This window comes from Thunnus maccoyii, chromosome 16, assembly GCF_910596095.1.
Source record: "Thunnus maccoyii chromosome 16, fThuMac1.1, whole genome shotgun sequence".
NCBI lineage: Eukaryota > Metazoa > Chordata > Actinopteri > Scombriformes > Scombridae > Thunnus > Thunnus maccoyii.
This window is the reverse complement of record NC_056548.1, coordinates 29,262,452-29,285,402: the sequence shown is the minus strand read 5'-3', so window position 1 is coordinate 29,285,402 and position 22,951 is coordinate 29,262,452. Positions and strand designations below refer to the sequence as shown.

At 39.1% G+C, this 22,951-nt stretch overlaps 1 protein-coding gene across 1 annotated transcript in view; it reads right to left on the bottom strand.

The window, feature by feature from the left end:
* The window catches only part of gabrb1 (gamma-aminobutyric acid type A receptor subunit beta1), a 100,128-nt gene that overhangs the window by 16,367 nt on the left and 60,810 nt on the right, over positions 1–22,951 (bottom strand). The window contains exon 5 of the mRNA XM_042387813.1: positions 1,612–1,694. Within this exon, the coding sequence (XP_042243747.1) occupies positions 1,612–1,694 (83 nt within the window). The remainder of the gene's footprint in view (positions 1–1,611; positions 1,695–22,951) is intronic.

Below are 22,951 nucleotides of genomic sequence, written 5' to 3'. Positions count from 1 at the left end.
TCTGGGTCTCCCATACCGTAGTGCTGCCACTCCAAATAAAACGCAGATAATATTATTTGGCACTGGAAACTTTTAAAGGGATGTTAATGAAGCAGGTCAGCAGGTAGGAGCAAAAATAAACCCTGGGAAATTCAACAAAAAAACTTAAGCCAAAGCAAACAAACAAATAAAATCTGCCTCACAGCAAGCTGGCACCTACTCTCTTTCCTACTGACCACTGAATGGCATTTTACCTTCTCAGGCTCACCTAACCAGAACCTACCACCTGCTCAGGTAAGTATGGGGTGAGCTACTCAGAATCTAGGCTTTCAAAGCATACAGAACACCACACAATTTTAAGGGGACCTAATGATGTAAATCTGTTTCCACTATGCCTGATTGAGCAGCTGATCTACCCCCAACACTGACCTTTCTACCAGATCATAAACCTCTAAACAAAGATAAACTACACATATCAACTAATGCGTACAATTATTTAAAAAACTAACCGAAAAATTAACAGAAACATTTGACTGAAAATGATGATATTTAACACACAATACAATGATAATGTTGGGGAACAGGGCCTAAGGAGCAAACTACAAACTTTTCACAGCCACCTATCAAGTCTACAGGGAGTATTTGATACTCACAAGATAGATTTTCAGTGGAGTACTGCTTTAAAGGACCAGTCTTATGTTAAATTTTATCTATATGTACAAAACACCTTTTTCATCCTGTTTACACATGTTCATCATTATTTATGACAGATCCAGTTAGAGTCTGGACTAATAATGCTCATAATCACTTATTTCTTATCTTGATTGTGATACCAGAGAAGATAAATAATCACATCAGGTTCAGGAAACATGTGCTTTCCATCTCCAGAATTACATTTCTCCATGTAGCACTGATGATGCAGGATGACATCACCAAGACACTGGTGCTCTGACTAAATTCTACTCTACTTCCACTAATATTCCCGTTTATGTGCAGAGGATTTTTAGGGTTTCCCTCTGCTCCAGTGGGAACGGGAATACAGAAAAGATCTCCGCAGGCAGTGAAGTAAACCAGCAAGGTGAAAAACATTAGTGAGCTGCTGCCTGATATTTATAAGTGATATTGATATGACTGATAATATAAATTTATAGTTATATTTATAGAGAGAGTGTGCTCTGTCAACCAATCCATCATGCATCTCTATCCCAGCCTTGCAAACTGTTGGCTAGCTGGTTTGTTTACAACACACAGAGCTGACCGTAACCCCAATTGAGACGCATATTCCAAATGTGCTGTATACATGTCCAAAGAATGCTCCTAAAACCCAAATAATATCAGCATATCCCACGTCTTAATCGGAAAATGCTACATTTAGAATAAGGCCTAATTTGGAATATCCAAATGGAATATGCTGTTTACATGACCCATATCAAATTCGGTATCATATAGTGGAGTATTAGTGTGCATGTAAACATAGTCAGTGTGAACAAGAAACAGATCAGTACTAAAATGCAACAATGTATCTTTTTTAAACTGAAAGTGACATTAAGAATGTTTGCTACCAGAGGCACAACTTTGGACTATGGCCATTCTCAGACAGACAAACACATATACAAACTCAATGTCACTCACAGCTCTCAATCTCCAGGGTGCAGTTCTGCTCATCCAGTGGGTATCTGCGCAGGTCCATCATGCAGGCAGCTGTAGTGGTGATCCTAAAAGACAAAGGGTTTCAAGTCATATACTGATATCTGTGTAAAACAATCTATCATAACCTCTAATGTACTATGCCCTTAGATTACTGCTCTTCCACCACTGGAAATCCTCATTCTATGCACAAATGGGCAATTCAGTCCACACCATAACACATCTAGCATTCGCAGTTCAGAGGAGGAAAACATTTCATTTCTTGATGCCTGGGGGAAACACTTGACTTAATAAAAGAATGAACAATACACCTCTACCACACACCACCTCTCCACGTCTACCACACACACACACACACGTTGAATTCCACAGCACACTTGGTGCCTACTCTGTCTTCAATCAAACAAATCCCTTTACACCTCGACCAGAACTGAACTATCTGTTTCTTTGCCATAATTGCCTTTGCACTGCTGAAGTCACGACTGCGGCTCCCTTCCCTTTGAAAAGCTCCGTGTTCAATCTTAATTACAACTATGAGTAATTAAGAATTAACACTAAAATCCAGGCAATCAGGTGAAACCTGTGACTTCCCCCCTTTGAAGTCTTACATCTGAAAGAGGAAACACTACAGTTTGACAATTTAGGAGAGAATTAATGATTGAGTCATTTTGTTGTTTTTTTTTTTTAAATTTCTGAGCTTTGAGTTGATGATAGTTCTTGGTGAGAGTGAGACAGGCTAGGTGAGTCGGTTCCTTTCATTTAGTCTCCTGGAGCAGAAGCAGGTCCTGGTTACAGCCTCATATAGCTGATTATGGGTTTGTTGTATAGTGAAAGGGTCAGTCATCATAATCATTTGTTTAAAACAGTAAACACAATTAAAGCTCATCCCAGCTAGCTGCCAAAATCATTTAGGCATATTACATTTAATATGCTGTAATGGGAAAATGTATCATAGGGGTTATAGACAAGCAATTTTCTTGTTGACATGCAGTTACAATCATTCATACTGCAAATTTGGCAGTACAGAGGATATACACGACAAACAATCCCTGCATGCCTCATATACTTTACGTGGAGGTACTCACCAATGGCAGACTCAAGCTGTCTGAGGGGCAGGGGTAAAAAAATATAAAGGGCACCTGATACATTCAATGGGTCCCCATCAGCAGAGAATAACAATGCATGTTTGGTAAAAAGGTTACATCCCCAGTTAAGATTAACATGTTATAGGGTGACTCAGAATATAAGAAAAAAAACGCCTCTGTATTAAAAAGGATTACTTTTTAAACATTTATTTTGCAAACATCTCTGTAATAAAATATATGGAATAGATAATGTTTTAAATGTTTATTTCTCACATCTGTAGTAACAACATGGAACTATGGAAATGGTCTTGTCAGGGAAGAGAGAAGCAAGATTGGTGAATAAAAGGAAAATTCTTTTGGCCATTAATTTGTAAATATTAATGACCTCGTTATGGTCAATTGGGACGTGCCTCTGAATGGACAACAGCAATGTAACATTTATTTTGAGGAGTTTTATCAGCTTTAGAAAGACTGCGTCCACATCATTTTCTTTAGGGAACATAAGCAAAGCTTGGACATTGCTGGTAGGAAGAGCATAGGAGGAGTAGAACAACTTCAATTCAGTGACAATACTGTCTTCCTCCATGTCATAGAATTCGCAAACATCCTTAAAAGATTGGACAGCTCTGTCATTTGTCATGCCTTTCCAGTTGCTTGGGGTGGTAAGACACTGACATACAGCACAAGAACTGCACTAGCCCTCTTGCCTTTGTCATGTATGTTTCTACCCCTACTAAGGAAGTTGTTCTCACTCCTTTCTGTTTGTTTGTCTGTTAGCAAGGTTACTCAAAAGGTTCTCTACCAGATTTCATGACAGGATACATTTTTAAAACCTTTTAACATGCCTAGGCAGAGGTTTAAATTTTACTGGGCATCCCTCTAATTGCTAATAGTGAATGCAAACATACCTTTATAGCTCTCTCATCTCCTCCCTTACTGCCTCTAGCTGCATTTTGCAGATCCCTTTGTATTGTCGTCAATTTTCTCTCTCTTCTTGGCATTCTGTAATCATAGTGTAACCCAATGCTAATCTCCTTCTCTACGTGTGCTAGTTAATCTAAGATAAATGGTTGTAAACACATCTTGAGTAAATAATACTCTAATGATTTCCTTAAAGGTTTTACTACACCAAATTTACTGTACTGTACCAAATATTTAGCAAAGAGATGGTTAAGTACATATCTAGCTAGCTGGCTGGAATAATCTCAGCTACAACAACTACAACATGTTTTACGGCTACTTTATTTCCTAATGGTCAGCCTACATTGAGCAGACATTAATTTCTATCATAATGGGCTGTCTACTCCATCATAAGGGCATCTTATAGGGCAAAGTATCTCATGTTTTTCACTTGAAGGGCACTTCACCATGTTTTTCACACATACAGTGCACCCTACAGGATACTTTTTTCAATGTTTCATCTAAGGACACCCAATTTTGCTCTTCAGTATGTTAGACTTAGTGGAACCCTAAATTTCCCTTTTTCCATTTTTTGTTTTTGTTCACTAGATGGGCACCCATACAGAACCTCCAGCTCACCCCATCCACGGCAACTCATAGGCACTGCATTATGTCATCTTCATTTAAAGGGCACATCATGTTGTCTCACTTTTTGGTGTACGATCACATTGTATCATACTGTGGAGGAACCTTAGAGGGCACTTCATCAAACTTGGGTGGCACCTTAGAGGGCACTTTATCATACTGTGGGGGCACCTTAGAGGGCATTTTATCACACTGTGGGGGCTCGTCCATTCTTTTTTTGGATTTTGTGTCATTGGGTAAGTTGCGGCAGGTAACGTGTGCTGTTTCTGGTTGTGAGTTATTTTCTTTGTGTAGACAGGATGGAGTTTCAGTTGGATGACTTTAACACAGATCCATTTGTTTAAAAATTGGATAAGTTTAAAAAAGTGGATTTGTTGATTATTGCCAATTTCTTTTATGTACAAGTGCCAAAAAAGCTGATCTAAAGCAAATCCTTGTTGAAAAACTAGGGGAGAAGGGTATGTTTCCACAGCCTCCTGTGGCTGCTCCTGAATATTTGGAGCTCAAAAAGATGCCACCTCCTCCACCTCACATAGATCCTCTGATTCAGAGCCCGGCATGACTGCCAAGGAGCTTCAGCTGGTGCTCTGCATTAAAGACATGCAGGTGAGAAACAGAGAATTAGAACGGGAGGCAGTGCACCAGAGCTGGAGCAAGGACAACCCCTTGTGTCTGTGTCTGCCTCCACCAATCAGGTAACATCACCTACGCCTGCCTCTCGCGATAGCTTTGATGTCAGCAGGCATGTGGCATTTGTTCCTCCATTCAGAGAAACGGAGTTGATTCTTACTTTTGTGCATTTGAATGTATTGCATCTGCTTTACGCTGGTCTAAAGATGTGTGGCCAATATTGTTGCAATGTAAATTAGTAGGTAAAACGCAGGAATTATGCAAAAGTCTGTCCCTAGAACAGAGTCTAGATAATGAGATTGTAAAATCCACCATTCTCCATGTATGAACTAGTTCCTGAGGCTTATCGCCAAAAATTTGGGAATTGTATAAAAACTGTCAACCAAAATTACGGCGAGTTTGCACATGAAAAACGCACATTATTTGTTAAGTGCTGTCATGCCACTGAGAGTGCAGAGTTGCAGGAACTTTCGCTTGAGGAGTTTAAAAACTGCTTACCTGAAAATATCATTGTGTATCTTAATGAGCGAAAGGTTTCAACCCTCTCGCAAGCAGCAGTGCTTGCTGATGAATTTACATTAACACACATAAACGTGTTTTCTTCATCTGTGTCCTGTGATTGTTTAGTTCCGTCTGAGAGACAAAAATCACCCCAGAGTCCCTGGTGTGAGTTGCTGGTTCCACTATGCCTGTTTCTATTATCATGAAACAGGACATTTGATTGCTGATTGTTTTGTGCTAAAGAAAAAAGAGTTCAAAAAAGAAAATTCCTACATGACTCCGTTTGACTTGTTCTCCGCTGCACCTAACTTGCCCCCGGTTTCCCTGTGTGTGCCATAACACTCTAAATCAGCTTGTTAGGCCTGAAGTATGTCAGCAATTGCCATTAGGAAATGTCACCTGGTGCCAAATTCAGAGCTTTATAAATACTCTGACTCTTCAAACCTTGTATGAACACTCAGCAACCATGGTTTCCTCTAAGCAGCTGTGTAAGACTCTGAAAATGAAAGTTATTGATGCCCACAATGCAGGGGAAGGCTACAAGAAGATAGCGTTGTCAACTGTTGTCGGCTTGCAGTTTCCACAGTGTGAAATGTAATGAAGAGATGGCAGTTTAGGGGAACTGTGGAGGTCAAGATGAGATCTGGAAGACCACAAAAACTCTCGGAGAGAACTGCTTGTATACTGGTCAGAAAGGCAAATCAGAACCCCTATTTGACTGCAAAAAACCTGCAGGAAGATTTAGCAGACTCAGGAGTGGTGTGCACCATTCCACTGTGCAGTGATGCTTACATGAACAAGACCTTCATGGAAGAGACAGTAGAAGAAAACCTTACTTGCCTTCACATCATAAAATCCAACAAACAAGTGGAAACAAACGCTGTGGACTGATGAAGTTGAAACAGGCTGTTGGACTGTTAAATACAAAACTATGCTATGTAAACAACTCTTAAGTTTAAGTGGGTACTCCTGTAATATATCTTTGGAAATTGATCAATTGATGCAAACCATTTCAAGATACAGTCACAACAGCAGGTACAACCACTGCCTCTGTCAGACCACCAACAAACAATTACACAATTGATGCAACTCATCTATGAAGCCTCACAGTACTCCACCCATTGATAAAACTCTGAAAAAATGGTCTTGTTACATTTGTAAAGATCAAGTCAATCCAATCCAGTAAAATATTTAGTCCAAAACATATTATTACATCAATAAATACCCACAGACTGCTGACGCATCATTTCAAATTAGCTGGCAGATGTGCCTAATCTTCCATGTATTCTCTGTCATAACTTCAGTTCGCATGTAAACATTTCCAATATTTTGGTATCAAAATGGCAGCTGCACTCTGACCTTTCAATGAACACCTCACCTGACCCAATACGAGCTTCCATGTTCTGTCCACAACCTACAAGAGCCAACAAGAGTCTGTGTTGAAAGGAAGTGCCTGAGACTAAGCCAAATGGAAGATAATGCTGATGGCTGGTGCTTTGTATAGCCAATGAAATTCTGAAAATGACCATATGCAGTTTGAATGGGTTCTATACAGCCACAACAAGGAAATTATGTAAATTTAAATAGTTGCCATGTGCTGCTTTTTATATAAACTGCTTTTCCACCATCGCACTTATTTTGATGCTTTTATATGTACAAAGTTTAGTTCCAAGAAGGGAACAAAGCACTGTAATTTGTTAATGCTTCAGTTACTCTGTTATTCAGTTACTCTGAAGCAGGGGTCCTTTGGAGTCTCCAAATGGCCTTTTTTGGAACAGCTAGACATACCCTTAGAAAAATGTGTAAAATATTAATTTTCTGTAGTATTGTTATCAAATTTGAACTTGGACTAAGTAAGGCTTCATGCTGTGGTCCCATTGTCATTTCCAGCTAATAAGTCCCAGCTATAGGTCATCTGCAGGCATCTGTTTGCAAAAAAAAAAAATATCCAGATGGAAACAAAAACCTACTTTACTCAATGCCAGTAGCACTTACTGTGATTCTGACTTTTGGGGAAAAAAACCTCAGTGCTACCTTTAAAAAGGTACCAAAACCCTACAGGTACTCCAAATGGTTCAAGAACAGATTTCAATTTCCTTTGGGCATGCCTGTGATAGGTGTTTTAGGCTAATTTTATACAAATTTACTGGAATGGCAATAGGTTAAAATATAACTCTTGGGCCACAATCAGCAAAGGTATGTTTGTATAAAAAAAAGGAGCAACACTTCATGAAAAGAACACCTTGCCAGCTGTTAAGCATGAGGGTGGATTTATCATGCTTTGAGGTTGTGTTACAGCCAGTGGCACAGGAAACATTGCACAGGTGGAGGGAAGAATGGATTCCACTAAATACCGGCAAATTCTGGGAGCAAACATCACACCGTCTAGGAAAAAAGCTGAAGCTGAAAAGAGGATGACTTCTACAACAGGATAATGATCCTAAACATACTGCCATACAGACTCAAGAGATGCAAGCTGAAGTTTTGGAATGGCCATCATACTCCCCTGACTCAAATACAGTATGTAATTTTTGCTGCTAGGGTATCTCAATCTAAGCAATAACAAAAGACTGAGTTGGATGATGTTGTGAAGTAGCGTGGGATCATGGGAGTTTGATTTGATTTATTGAACAGGACAGTGTGCAGTATTAAGCATAAATGATGCACTGCACCAGAGTTAGCTTGAAGCTAATATGCATCTGTAGTCCATTACAATCAAAACATACAACAGCGCAACAACAAACAGTACAAAACAAAAAAAACAAACAAAAAAAAAAAACCCACAAAGAACACACCATACAAAATACAAAGCTGCACACAACAGCACATCACATACACCCACAATGTCAATTAAAAATTAATAATGTAAACTAAACAACCACCATTGCCGATGAAAATCGATCTGACCTCATTCAGACATAAGAAGAAAAGAAAAGAGGCAAAATCATGTTCATGGACGAGGTAATGAATTAAAGTTATATTCATGTTATGTAATTTCATTTTAATGGAATGGCCACAAATAACATTAACTAACATCTGGTCTTTCCCATGTTTCCTGGAAATTCTTGCAAGTAGAGGGGTAAAAGGGATATGACGCCACTGACATGCAACCAAATCAAACAGACTGTTACCGTGAATAAAATTACAGATCTCTCTAAGTTTGAACATCATTGTAAACATTTGTGGTAATGTAAGTACGCAACTCAACAAAATATATAACAGGTCTAGTTATTATGTCTTTAAACTTAATTGAAAATCTGTGGGTTGATCTTAAAAGAGTTGTGCATGCAAGACGGCCCAAGAATATTACAAAACAAGAAGCCATTTGCAAGAAAGAATGGGAGAAAATCCAAAATACAAGAATTGAAAGACTTTTAGCTGGCTACAAAAAGCGTAGGCAAGCTGTGATATCTGCCAGAGGGGGTGTTACTAAGTACTAACAATGTAAGGTGCCCAAACTTTTGTACATGCCAATTTTTTTTTATTATTATTTTTATTTCTGTTCAAGTTGTGACATAAAAAGTAACTATGCATTAATCTTTGCTGAAAATATTGTTTTATATTCAATATCATAGAGAGGCTGTGTTTACATCTTCTCAATTAAAAATCACCAAAATGTTATTTGTAAAGGGGTGCCCAAACTTTTGCATACAACTGTAAATCTGAGGGATCATGAGATCATGAGAAGTTCTGAAACACAAATATACACACTACATATGACTACACACTGATTTTATACAAGACACGACTACACACTGATTTTATACAGAGAAACAACTACACATTGATTTTATACTAGACAGTAGTTAGTTATCATTTGTTTGAACAAGATTTTTTGATAAAGTATCAACCTTAGTAGGGCCTTAATTCAATGGTCACAATTTACCAATGAATAAATAATTCATAATAAACTTTTGTACTTGTTCTTTTCTAAAGGCTTCTCTGGGCATTTTCACACCTGCACTTTTAAGTCCACTTGAATCAAACTCTAGTTTGGTTTTCCCTTGGTGCAATTGGTTTGGGCAGGTGTGAACACAGTAATCGCACTTGGCTGCAGACCAAAACAACCACATTTAGATGAGGTGATCCCAGGTCCAGTCCCAAATGAACTCTGGAGGAGTGGTTTGTTTATAGTGGGAACATGATCCGTCCTTGATCCGACCCAACTACTAGGTGTACTCTGCAAGTAGCCAGGTGTGCTTTGCATGCTAGGATGTGGACGAGCAAATTTAACAGTTGCTAGCAGCTACCTGTAGAATGAATCAAGATCTGACTGAGCAAACCAACTATAAGTTTGAAAATGCCCTCTGTTTGCCTTTGGTTGCATAAAAAACTAAACCTGAAGAGTGGTAAAGAATACCAGATACTGTCAAATGAAGACAGACAGTGAGACACTGACCTGCTCCTCCTTTCTCAGCTGTTCTGGTCTCTCATTGGATAATGCTTTGACATCTTTTGCCCACTATGTGAGCAAATATACAGAGCAGGATGAAAAAGCTACAGTGAAATCATCAAATCAAACCATACAGCTACAGCCCTGTAGCTGTGAGACACTTTTCCTCATTTCCCCAGTCATAACACAACATGCATCATTGGCCTCAAAATTCTATCAAGCTGCTACCTTGTATAATTTATGCACATGGCCTCACACTGCTCTACCTGGAAAGCAACCTGCACAAATCTTTTCAGGGCCACAAAATGTATGCAGTATTATCTTCCTCTGGCAGAACAGAAGTTGTCTTGAGAAACAAGAACATGCATAGTGAAAAGACTACAGAACAGTATAACCCAGAGGACAAAATGAGTAGAGTTACAGCTATGACTGTGATCTTCTATAATAGCAGAAGGGTTTTGTATTCTTATTTTGTCCAATTAAAATCACAATTAGTCACCCCTTTTTACCTTTTCTATCATTTTTATGATGTAAAGGAAGAAAAAATGCTCTCTGGAGATGTATTATTAATGCTTTTCTTCTCACCAAGTCTTATTGGGCTGACCAATGGACATGTTTGATTGACAGCTGTGCAACATGGAGAGACAATGTAAACAAACCTGGGCTGGTAACTGTAGCTCATGAAGCAGGACAAGGCAAGGCACGGCAATGCAAGTTTATTTATATAGCACATGTCAGCAACAAGGCAATTCAAGGTGCTTTACATGAAACATTAAAAGCAGTGAGACAAAGAGCAAAAGAAACACAATAAAATAATACAATTAAAAACAGTCATTAAAATGCCAAGAGCATTGAAAACAAAAACAAGCTTAAATAGAATAAGACAGGTATAAAATACAAGAATAACAGTTACAGTGTAGTGTTAGAAATAAATAATCATTTAATTTAATAAAAGGCAGCAGCCAACAAAAAGGTCTTCAGCCTTGATTTAAAAGAACTGACAGTTGCAACAGACCTGCAGTTTTATGGAAGTTTGTTCAGATATATGGAGCATAAAAACTGAACACTGCTTCTCCATGTTTAGTTTTGACTGTGGGGATAGAAAGCAGACCTGTCCTAGATGATCTGAGAGGTCTGGGTGGTTCATAATGTAGCAGAAGATCAGAAATGTATTTTGGCCCTTAACCATTTAGTGCTTTATAAACCAACAGTAGTATTTTAAAATCAATTATTTGACAGACAGGAAGCCAGTGTAAAGATCTGAGAACTGGGGTAATGTGATCCACTTTTTTGTTCTTAGTGAGGACTTGAGCAGCAGCTTTCTGAATAAGCTGCAGCTGTCTAATCGACTTTTTAGAGAGACCTGTAAAGACACCATTACAGTAGTCAAGTCCATTGAAAACAAGACAAGTTTTTTCCAAATCCTGCTAAGACACAAGTCCTTTAATTCTTGATATATTCTTCAGGTGATGGTAGGCTGAATTTGTAATTGTCTTAATGTGGCTGTTGAAATTCAAGTCTGAGTCCATGACTACACCAAGATTTTAATATTATCGATTGAAGCTGGGCACTGACTTTTAATCATTTTTCCTTGGCTCCAAAAACAATTACTTCAGTTTTGTCTTTGTTTAATTGAAGAAAATTCTGGCACATCCAATCGTTGATTTGTGAAATGCACTTACTTAGTGCTTGTATTGGACTATAGTCTCCTGGTGAAATGGTTATGTACATTTGTGCGTCATCTGCATAAATATGGTGACATATTTTGTTGTTTTCCATAATCTGAGCCAGTGGGAGAATGCAGATGTTGAACAGAAGAGGCCCTGGAATGGAGCCTTGGGGAACTCTGTCATTTTTGTCTGCTCAGATGTGTAATTACCTATAGACAGGAAGTAGTCCCTGTCCTTTAAGTAGGATTCAAACCAGTTTAGTACTGTGCCAGAAAGTCTCACTCAGTTTTCCAGTTTTCTCCAAGACTGAAATTCTGTCACTGTCTATGTTTAAGTGGATGTCACTGAAGACCTTAACAAGAGCAGTGACGGTGTGGTGGTGAGGTCAAAATCCTGACTGGAAGACATCAAAACAGTTGTTTAGTGCCAAGAAGTTGTTCAGCTGTTGAAAAACTGCTTTTTTAATTATTTTACTTAAAAACGGGAGGAGATATGGGCCTATAATTATTCATTAGCAACGTGTCTAGATTGTTCTTTTTTAAGCGTACCTTGATGACTGCAGTTTTCAGGGCTGGTGGGAATAAACCTGAGAGAAGAGATGTGTTGACAATTTGTAGAAGATCTAAGACCATGCAATTTGGAACATTTTTTAAGACGCCTGTTGGCACAATAACAAGGAAGCAGGAGGAGGATTTCAGATGTTGTATAATATCCTCCAGGTTTTTATGGTTGATTGGATAAAATTGTGTCATACTACTTGAATTGATTTTAAGTGGACACAGGGACAACACATACTCTGTACTTCATATGGAGGCACTGACTGCCTGTCTAATTTTCCGAATTATCTAATTATCTAATGAATTATCTGAATTATTTCTAATTAATGTGTGAAGAAGGAAATTCATTGCAGGCCCTGGCAGACAGTCAGAGGCTACTGACACAGGAGGGTTTGTTAGCCTGTTGACAGTAGCAAACAAGGTATGTGTATTATTATTGTTTTTGGCAATGATGTCAGAGAAGGACCACCTTGCATTTTTCAGTTCCAAATTGTAAATACGAAGTCTCTCTTTATAGATAGTTCTTTATAGTCATAATGAACCTGGGGATTTGTCTTTCACCACCTGTGTTCGGCTTTTCAACACTCTCTTTTTTCTTTTCTGACCAGGGTGGCGTCTCTTCATGGAGATCTTCTCTTACCAGAGACAACCTTCACTTTAGTGGGTGCAATGGCGTCAATAACATTTGTAATTTTAGAATTGAAATGATCTACAAGCTCACTGACTGAGATCTAAGAGAGGGCAGGTGTGGAAGAGAAAGCCTAAATAAATATTTCTGGGGTGTTTTTTCAGTGATATACTGTTTTGTGTTTTGTTTGCACATTTGTGTGAGATAGCACTCTCAAAGAAAACACAGGAATGATCAGAGAGCAACATCAGTCACCACAACCCTAGAAATATTCAGACCCTTGGAGGTGATTAAGTCCAGAGTGTGTCCCTTATTGTGTATGGGCTCCATCACATGCAGTGAGTCAGTCCATAGTTATCAAGAACACAACACAGTTCTTTAGTGCCTCTGTCCTGGGGGTTGTCAACATGGATGTTAAAGTTACCAATAATAACTACACAGTCAAAGTCAATACAGATTATAGACATCAGTTCAGCAAAGTCATCAAAAAAAGGCTGCACAGTATTTAGGTGGCCTGTAGATATTTAAGAACATAGCTTGAGAGGAGGAATTCAGCTGAAGAGCTGCATATTCAAAAGAAGCAAATTTTCCATAAGATGTCTGCTTGCATTGGGGGGAATCATTAAACAAAATGGCAACTCCACCTCCTTTCTTATGCACTCTAGCTTCACTCATACTGAACTGAACTGAAGTTGGAAGTGGTTGACTCGATAAGAATGCTGTTGCAGCTGTGACGATTGTGTCAAAACTGGTGGAGGTGGAAACCAAGGGGGGTTTAGGGGAGAGAAAAGAGAGAAAATGGGAGTAGGGCGGGGTGTAAGTTTGGTCCCAACAGTAACCAGCTCTTTCATCTGGTCAGTGAACTCCAAGAGGGGGGAGGAGGGAGGAAAAGGTGACTGGAGAGGAGGGTCACCTGGATGGGGTTTCGTGGGTGAAGAAAATGAATTCTTACAGTCTCCACCCCTCTCACAAAGTTTCTGCCGCGTTGTGTTATGTCCTCTTCTTGTTTTGACTCCTCTTGTCTCTTGTCCTTGGCACAGGGAACAGATGGGTGACGCAGGAAGTAAAATAGATCAGAGGTGAACAATTTTACTCCTGACTTGTTAAGGCAAAGTCCATCTGCCTTAAAAAGATGTCTGTGGTCCCAGAATAAGTTTAAATTGTCAATAAAGTGCAGTGAAAGGATGGTATATGCAATTGAAAGCCATGTGTTCAGTGCCAACAACCTGCTGAATCTCTCAACTCCTTTTCTGACTGGCAGTAGAGGGCCACTGATAAAGACCTCAGTATTCAGAGAGCTGACTGAGTTCAACAGATCACTGAAGTCTTGTTTCAGTACTGTTGTTTCACAACATCATTGGGGAAGATGGTTTTCACAGTTGGATATGCAGCCACCATATGCAGGATTGTTTCTGTCATGTCAGAGATCATGTCCTTGGGAAAACAGAGTATTTTGATGTTCTTACTGTATATGCTTCTTACATCTTTTACAGCATAATCACCCACAATCAGAGTTTGAGGCCCTGTCGTTACCTTTCCCTGTAGTCTTTTACTTTCTGATTTACTCTCAGTCCTTACCCTGCTGTGTGAAGATGAGAGTTTATCCAAGTCATCAGACGGAGATCCAGAGTCCTGCAACAGTGGAGCATAGCTGTTCTCCAGTTGCACACTCGGTTGTTGGGGAGGTTTGTTGTTAGTTTTCCTTTTCGCAGCTGTCCACACTTGTGTCCTACTAAGAACAGGTGTTGAAGAGGCACTCTGCCTGAATGATACTCCAAGAAAGTTCCAGGGAGGACTACTACTTGTAGATTTATTATCCAGTACACAGCCTCCCTGTTTCTTTGTCTTGGTTAATTAGCCATGTGTTCGCATGATCTTGTCCACTGTTTTGAGTCCATAGTAGAGTGGTGTCGTTCCCACATAGTCCATTCACTTCCATGTTCACTTCCAATTGGTGAATTTTTGTTTCCAATACTGCAATCTTCTGTAGAAGTTTGTGGCAGTTGAGGATGGAGAAGGGGGGCATCTTGCTTCTAATTAGCTTTAGCTACCACATTACCAGTCACTGCAGTACAGGCTTGCACTGTTGGTAGGCCACGCTCCCGTAGTACTGAGGAGGTCATAAAAATGTTGAAATATGGCAATAGCCTACTATATCTAAAAAGAATTACAGTCCCAGTGATTTATAAGCAGAGATTTATAAGTGATTTGCAAGCAGCAAAACGTCTACACAGTAAGAAAGCAGGAACAAGAGCCAGGGCAGACAGTGTTTTGTTGGCAGTGGTGATAAAGTCAGAAGCTGGTAATTTATGTTGTTCAAATATATTATGCATATTTACTGACTGAAGGTTTCATTGCAAGTTTGCTTATTTATTAAAAGTTTATTACATGTTTATCTATTTTGACTGTATTGCATGATTTGCTGTTGGCTATGTTTACATTTGACTGACAAGGACTCTGTTGTTTGTGTGAATTATGAACCTTGTCTGTCAGGGTTAAAGGTGAAAGTAGTGTGATGTTGCTATAGATCCACAAAATCTGCGGTAAGGAGGTTGGGATGGATTGATGGGTCAACGAAGTGTTTGACCTTGACATGGGAGACCCTTGTTCATTTCTCGTTTCCTGTACAACAGTCAACCTTAGTTTCAGTTACATAGAGGAACTCCACATCATTATTTTTATTATTATTTGACCTTTACACATATTCACATATTATAGGTTCTTGTTGGTGTATTTTGTAATTACATGTATTTTATTCAACAGTACACATTTTCAACAAAACACACATTTTCTGCTAAAAGCCAGCTCCTTGTAGTTGAATGTTCAGTTAAGCAGAATTCTGTGCCCCCTGCCCCCTCAACTGTGAACAAATAGCCAAGACTATTTGGTCTTGCTCATCCACTGGCTCATCTGCTCTTTTCCACAGAGAATATATATCATCAGGGTACCAAATTATTTTTGGAGGTGAGTTAAATTGAAAATGGCCATAAGTGACTAATGGCTATCATCACCTAATTTAACCAACCACAAGAACTAACACCAGCGTCATACCCTGACTTGACATCTCCTGTTAGCTGTACATGGCTAACTGCAGGCTCGGGACAAGGTGGTGCAGACCCACCTTGAGATCAGATTATCCTAAGTTTCTGAAAAGCCAGAGCATAATTCATGTGGCCACCATAGCTATGCCACAAGCAGGATGGAGAAATGTTCCTCTCCTTTTCAGTAACATCTGGAAAAGATAATTTTGCTGCAAACCATCTGCTTGAGAGACTGTCTCTATCACACAGTGAACAAAAGAATATCAACATGATTACCTCAACTATTAGTATTTGCACAGCAGTAGTTTGGTTTAGTCACTCTATATCACAAAGTGAACAAAAGAATGTAAAACACAATCAGTCTGCTGTATACATTTACTTCAGGCCCAGGTCAGCAGTGTTGTGGGGGTGCTATCAGTGGGTGAAATCCAGAACTGGGTCATAAATCCAAATTATAAATACACTGGATGCACCTATGGCTGGACTGCCATACAGTCTACAGAAACATAAATCTACCTTGACTCTCCATCAGCAGCAGGACTGATGAGGTGTCTGTATGATGAGTGGTGAAAGCTTCTTACCTTAAACAGTGGTCCAGTGGATGGTTTTATTTGGACTTATAAAAGCAGGTGGTTGGAAATGTATTCTACATGTATCTGTATCACCTCCATCTTTAACAAGGAGTCTGCCTGGTCCTGAATGTGGCACAGCTGTGCAGAGCTCAGCACTGCAGGTTCCAGGGACACCCTGGGTTACATAACAAGTGATTAAACTTCATCAGCTGAGCTGAAATTATACTTTTTAACACTATGTGAAACTATGTTGTAAAATATTGTAAGCTGCCTTTACTGCTAAGAGAAAAGGGATGACAAGTGTGACTTTGGAAGTCAGGAAAAATCCACTTATGCGTCTCCTTAAAAAAAAAAAAACTGTCCATGAGCAGCTTTTACCTCTCTTCACTCAGCTGAGAGTGTCCAGCTACACACACATATCCCCATACTCAGCTATTATAGTGTCAGGACGTAAAAAGCCCCTCAACACATGAATATTCATCATTTCTTACTGTGATGAATATTCTGGGGCTGCCGATCCATGTCTTGGACACACTGAACGCATTAGGGAGAACTGGGTGAATAATACAACAGGTGCAGAGAGCAGGGACGGACAGAGTGGAGGTAAAAATAGAGAGTGTAACCTGTCAGGCAGGACTGCTACGCTGTTGCTGTTCATGAAGTCTTTACTGGATCAACATGTAACATTCAGCCAGTCACGCACACACATACTTAATTTCTTTGCATGTGCTGAAAGACATAGTCTTTCAGTCTTTCAGTCAGAGCTGAAAGACATAGAATATCAACACACTGCTATATTGTCCCCAGTTCATGTTTTATTATTTCAATACTAATAATAATATAATAACTTTATTTATATCACCTTTAAAAACAGAGTTTACAAAGTGCTTTGAGAACAAACAAAAAACAAAAGCAAGACAAAACTAAGACAAAGTTAAGACAAGAAGACAAAAGACACAAATACATAGTACAGAGAAGACAAAAAGAATGAAAGGTAAAAAGATGGTAAAAAATATAAAAAAGACTGTAGAAAGACAACATCACATAAAAGCAAATAAATAGAAATGGGTTTTAAAAAGTGATTTAGAAGAAGTCACTGATTCTGCAGCCTTATCTCCTCAGGCAGGTCGTTCCACAGCCGAGGGGCCCTGATGGCAAAGGCACGGTCATCTCTAGATTTAAGCCTCGACTTTGGAATGGCCAGAAGGGCCCCACCTTAGGATCTAAGGCTGAAAAGTGGCTCATATGGGGTCAACACGTCTGTTATGTAGCTTGGAGCCAGTCCCAGACGTGCTTTAGAAGTAATCCGTAAAAATTTTAAAATTTATTCTAAATTGAATAGGGAGCCAATGGAAAGAAGCCAGGACTGGGGCGATGTCGTCTGTTAAAAGTAGTAAGAAGCTGAGCTGCTGCATTCTGAACTAGTTGGAGGTGAGAGAGTGACTTTTGGTTTATGCTAGAAAGGAGGGGGTTACTATAGTCTAGTCTCGAGAGGATTAGTGAATGAATGACTTTTTTCAGGTCACTTTGTGAAAGCATTGGTTTAATTCTGGAGATGGTTCTTAGTTGAAGGAAGCAGGGCTAGACGGCTTTCGTTATCTGTGACTCAAAACTTAGATCTGAGTCAAATAGCACTCCCAAGTTTCTGGCAATGGGCTTCACATTGGCAGACAAGGGACCAAGACCGCTCTCAATGAGACTAATAGAGTTTGGGAGACAGCTTTCTGATTTTGAGCTATTGAGTTGAAGAAAATTTTAAACTATTTATTCTTGTATGTGGAATAAAAATTGCACACACCACTACTGTGTAGGCTGAGACATGTAAACATAGAGTGTGTCATGAATAAACGGCACAAAAATGTTCTTTCTAAATTGTCTCAAATTAACAACTACCACCACATGACTTTAACCCCCCTGTTTATTTCAGTAAAGGACCAGATGACAGTGAAATCAACCTGTTCTCACTCCCAGGTCATCAAATACTGACGCTTTGTCACACACAAGGTACCCTTTGGCATCTGTATTTTTTTCTTTTAATGATATCTTCAACATTTCTCAACACAAACACACGAAAGTGTCCTTGATAACTCAACAATATGGTAGGTTAATGTTAAGGCCATCAATTTTAATGATCTCTCCTTTGATTCTAAGAAATTAAGTTTTTTTGTCAGTTTTGGATAGTGGAAGGCTACATTACCCATGATACCGTATTTTCTCTAATAGTGGTCGGTATTCAATTAAAAGCCGTATCCAATAATGGCCGGGGGTGTGGTCGACACGAACAAATAAAGGCCGGCCCCAAATACAGGTGGGAAAAAACAAGAAAGGATTGAGGCCGTATTCAGACCAAATCAGGTGTTGCTTTGCATCGCTGCAGGGTTGGATGGTGATGTCTGGGGGTGTGGGTGTGTTTATTTGTGCTCGAGAAAGTAACTGCTGTGAAACAATTAGATTTATTTTATTGATCTGATTCACTGCTTTCTTACCAGCTCCATCTCTTCATTCACTCTCTAGCTCCCTCACTCTCTTTTTCTCTTGTCTTTTTTTAAAATGAGTTGGGAAACTGACAGCAAAGCCTAACTTTACTTTTAACGTTATCAAATGAAAAGAAATGTCCGCCCCCCTTCTCTTGGTGCCTGTTATACTGTGACTGTGGTTTGTAGTAATGTACAAGTGCCACAAGATGGCAGTAGCTATATTTGAAGTACCATATAGGACCTGTGCAAGTGTCAGTGACTACATTTTCCATAACACTGTAGAGAGCGAACATGGCACCAACCAGATGGAAATTTGACATCAAATTCAAAGAGAGAGTTTTGCAATATGCGGAGGAAAATTAAGGAGCGAAAGCTGCAAGACATTTTGACACTGACCCGAAAAGAATCAGATACTGGAAAAGACAGAAACGTGAGCTGCTGTTAGCTGACAAGAGGAGAGCACGGCCAGCTGGAGGTGGGAGGAAGAAAGTTAGCTTGGAGCTAGAGAGACAGCTGATTGATATTTGATATTTGACTGTGTTAACTGGCTATTAATGTTTATATCCAACATAATGTTACCTCAGATTTGTTTAGTTTTTAACTGACACTGGCCATATTTCCCCTCCCATACTGACCGGTCATACTTCACACAAGTTATATTGAAATGTTTGTGTAATGTTTCATAATAAAAGTCAGGAAATGAAGGCATTATGTCCATGGGCTTTTAAGTTTCTTAATAGCATAATGCAGTAACAAAAATTTAGCAGCGCAAACGGAAGCAGATCAGAAAACAGAGAGGCTTCATACTAAAATATGAGCAAATATACTTATCAAACAGAGGGAAATAGGAATAAAGGCCTCTCTCTAATATAAGCCTACTTCCTATAAAGGCCTGGTACCCTCTGCAGTTGAGGTAAATAAAGGCCTCAGCCACTATTAGAGAAAATATGGTACTCAGCCACCGTTGCTATGGAGATGAAGCCAGTCTGCTTTGCGTTATTCATTAGAAAACCGTTATTTATTTCAAACTGTTTAAGATTTTGTGTGTGTTCATGAAGCCCACATTTCACACACACGAACACACACACACACACACAAACACACACACACGTGCATGCATGCACACAAACCCAAAGACACACACACATGCACATGCACACACACAAATGTTAGAGTGCTTTATAGGATGACGTAGCTCAATATTAATTGAGGAAGACTCTGTTTTAAGAGAGATCCCAAAAAATCCATCACAGAAGAATAATAATAGACAAAAGTAAGTTAATAATAACAATAATGAAATAAACAACATCATATTTAAATTTTAAAATCTATTTACAGAATGGAATAGTAATAGTTTTGAAATGGGATATAATACTTGAAATGAAATATTGACTGTACAAAGGAAATATGGACTGTGGCAGTGTTGACCCCAGATATGATGCTCTTGTTAATATGCTGTTGGGCAATAAAAAAAACCCCAAAAAACTGTGCTAGTGTCTTTATAGGCATCATTCAGAATGCACAGTGAGGCTGATAATGACATTTGAGCCGATACTATATGTTGAAGCCCTAGTCAGTAGTTGTACAGTTGAAACACTTCTGCCAAACCAGTCCATGTGGACTCCCCATATGGTCTACATTCCAGCTGAGACACAAACAATAACAGAAAATATTGCCTGTATTCAAATATAGACAATGCAGACTTGAAGACATGGACTGCAGTTGGAGCTCTCCTGCTATGCTATGAATATAAAACTGTATGCAGCAAAGACTTCAAATGTTTCTGTGTCTACCGGATATGGCTTAGTGATGAAACATCTGTTTAAAGTAAAAGTTACAGCACAGTCAGTTTCAGCTGTTAATTAAAGTTGACAGAGATAGTGACAACAACAAATCTACATTTAGATGCTGTATTTCCCCTAAATATGAATGAACAATATACATATTTGAGTAATGCACAGTAATGCAGTCTTTGTATAAGCAGGTGTACATTGTGACACTCCACAAAGAGCCCTTATAGGACACATGAAGCTCATAGGTTCACATGTGAAATGTCCAAAACCCCACATGATATACAGTATGTGACTATCATGTCAAATTGTTTTTTACATATGATGGCATCACATGTGTCTCTTTGTAAACTGTACATCATCACAGGCCCAGCAGCATGGACTAAACTTGGCTGCTCTGTCATCTTTTATCTCTTTTTGGTATTAAGGCCAGCTATCCTCCATCAGTTACAACTGAACAGACCTGATGGTGCTGGGTTGTGTACTACTAACTGTAAACAAGTACACCATATGTGGCTTACATGTGTTGAGCCACTAACAACCAACATGTGTATGTGCCAGTCACTAGTGAGGTCATTTTGGGAAACCTAAATATAACCCTTCTGTTGGCAGCATGCACACTGGATGAATAATTGTGGGAGCCTGCAGGGGATAATGATTCTGCAGCATGCCAGTGGGAAGGAAATCTTCCCAGCTCCTTCAGAACTGTGAGAATCTGAGCCCAAAGTGGTGGAGGAAGAGACATGTCCTCACACTATCTGAACAAAATGATTTCAGGGCAGAAGAGACAGAGAAGAAATGAAAGTAGTTTGCATGATTACACATCACGAACAAATACTTTTTCTTCATAATGTATAATATGATTTTCATACTACTGTATATTACCTGTCAGTATGTAGGAAGCAGATCACTCATTCATTAATGCTTTAAATAAATTAAATGTTGTGCCTACCAGTTGTGATATTACTATTGATACCGAAATTAATATCATATATGAACAACTGAAGGAATTTAAATATGTGATGTAAAGGTAGATTAAGCAAATAAAATCACAAGTATTCCACTAGTGCTGAGATGGCACTATAAATTTTATTCTATACATATTTAGCCGGACTAGTTTAGCTGTTGTTTAGATTTCTCTATTATGGAAAACAGGATAGGTCTCAACTTAATTTTGAACAAATATGTAGTTACTGGTTTTGGAATGAGGTCTGGGTGGAAAGTGTTTTGATTCACATTCCATTGTTTAAACCACTAACTTTAACCAAGTAGTTTTAGTGGTTGCTTATTCACCCCATTAAAATCCTTAAAATGACATATCTTTATATATCCATCTCCCTCATTAAAAATTCCAGAATCTATAAATATGCCAACATATTTCATCTCAAAAGCTTTCCTTTTGGACACAAGATGTCTTCTACTTCACTGTAAAGTCCATTCTCAGTGTTTGTACACTGGAGGCTTCAAGTTTCCACATCACACTTGTGTAAGTTGAATACTGAACCAGGATGAGCTTCCAAACTAGTTGTCTTGTCACACAAATCATGCTCATAGGCCTGTCCCTAAAAATCAGATTTTCAATGACCACAGAAAAACTTTCCACTTTCGGCAGATGAATGTGAAGACAAACTGCACAAACATCATTCTTCACAGTGAAGCCCAAACATCCATGTGAAGGAAGAAGAAGAAACAAACAGATTTTTAAATGGAGGTGGATTTTAACCACATATTAACCACAGTTTGAATCCCTCCAAAAGAACATACAACTAACATACAACTGACATGATAGTAACATGATTAAACTGTCCTATTTTGATGGATAAACTGTATGAATGAGAACATGCTGGCCCCTGCTTCATCATGAATCCTGTGTTCAGGCACAGATGCAGATGGATACTGTACCATCAAGCTCACAATATCACCATAAAAAGGATTGACAGTGTGCTGCCTGCTTTTTGCATTTTCATCATGTTAATGTTTTCTCTCAATCTGGAAACAACCTCCTCAGTGGAATGAGAATTCAAGGGCAGAATTACAAAAGGGAGGAAGAAAAAGAGGAGGGGGGGGGGGGAGGTGCAGGGGGTCAAATAAGTGAGAAGGAAAGAGGAAAAATTGAATGAGATTTGGGCGAGGCAGAAGGGATATGTTGTGTGTGAACTGACTTAGGGGGAATCAAGCCCTGCTTATCTGGACACACGGAGAAGTGTTTACCTTGGAGGAGAGAGGGAATGATGAGGACAGCCCACAAGGCCTGTGCTCACTCAGCCATGAAGGCAGGGCCAGCCAGTGTTGTTTTTGGACAAATCTAGCCAGTGCTCCCTGTCCTTTTCAGCATGCTCTTTCCTGTTTGGGTCTAAATGCAAAGCACTCCAGGTCTGTCCTGGTATACTGCTCTACCCAAGCCTTTCTCTCTCTTTCTCTCTTTCTGTGTGTATC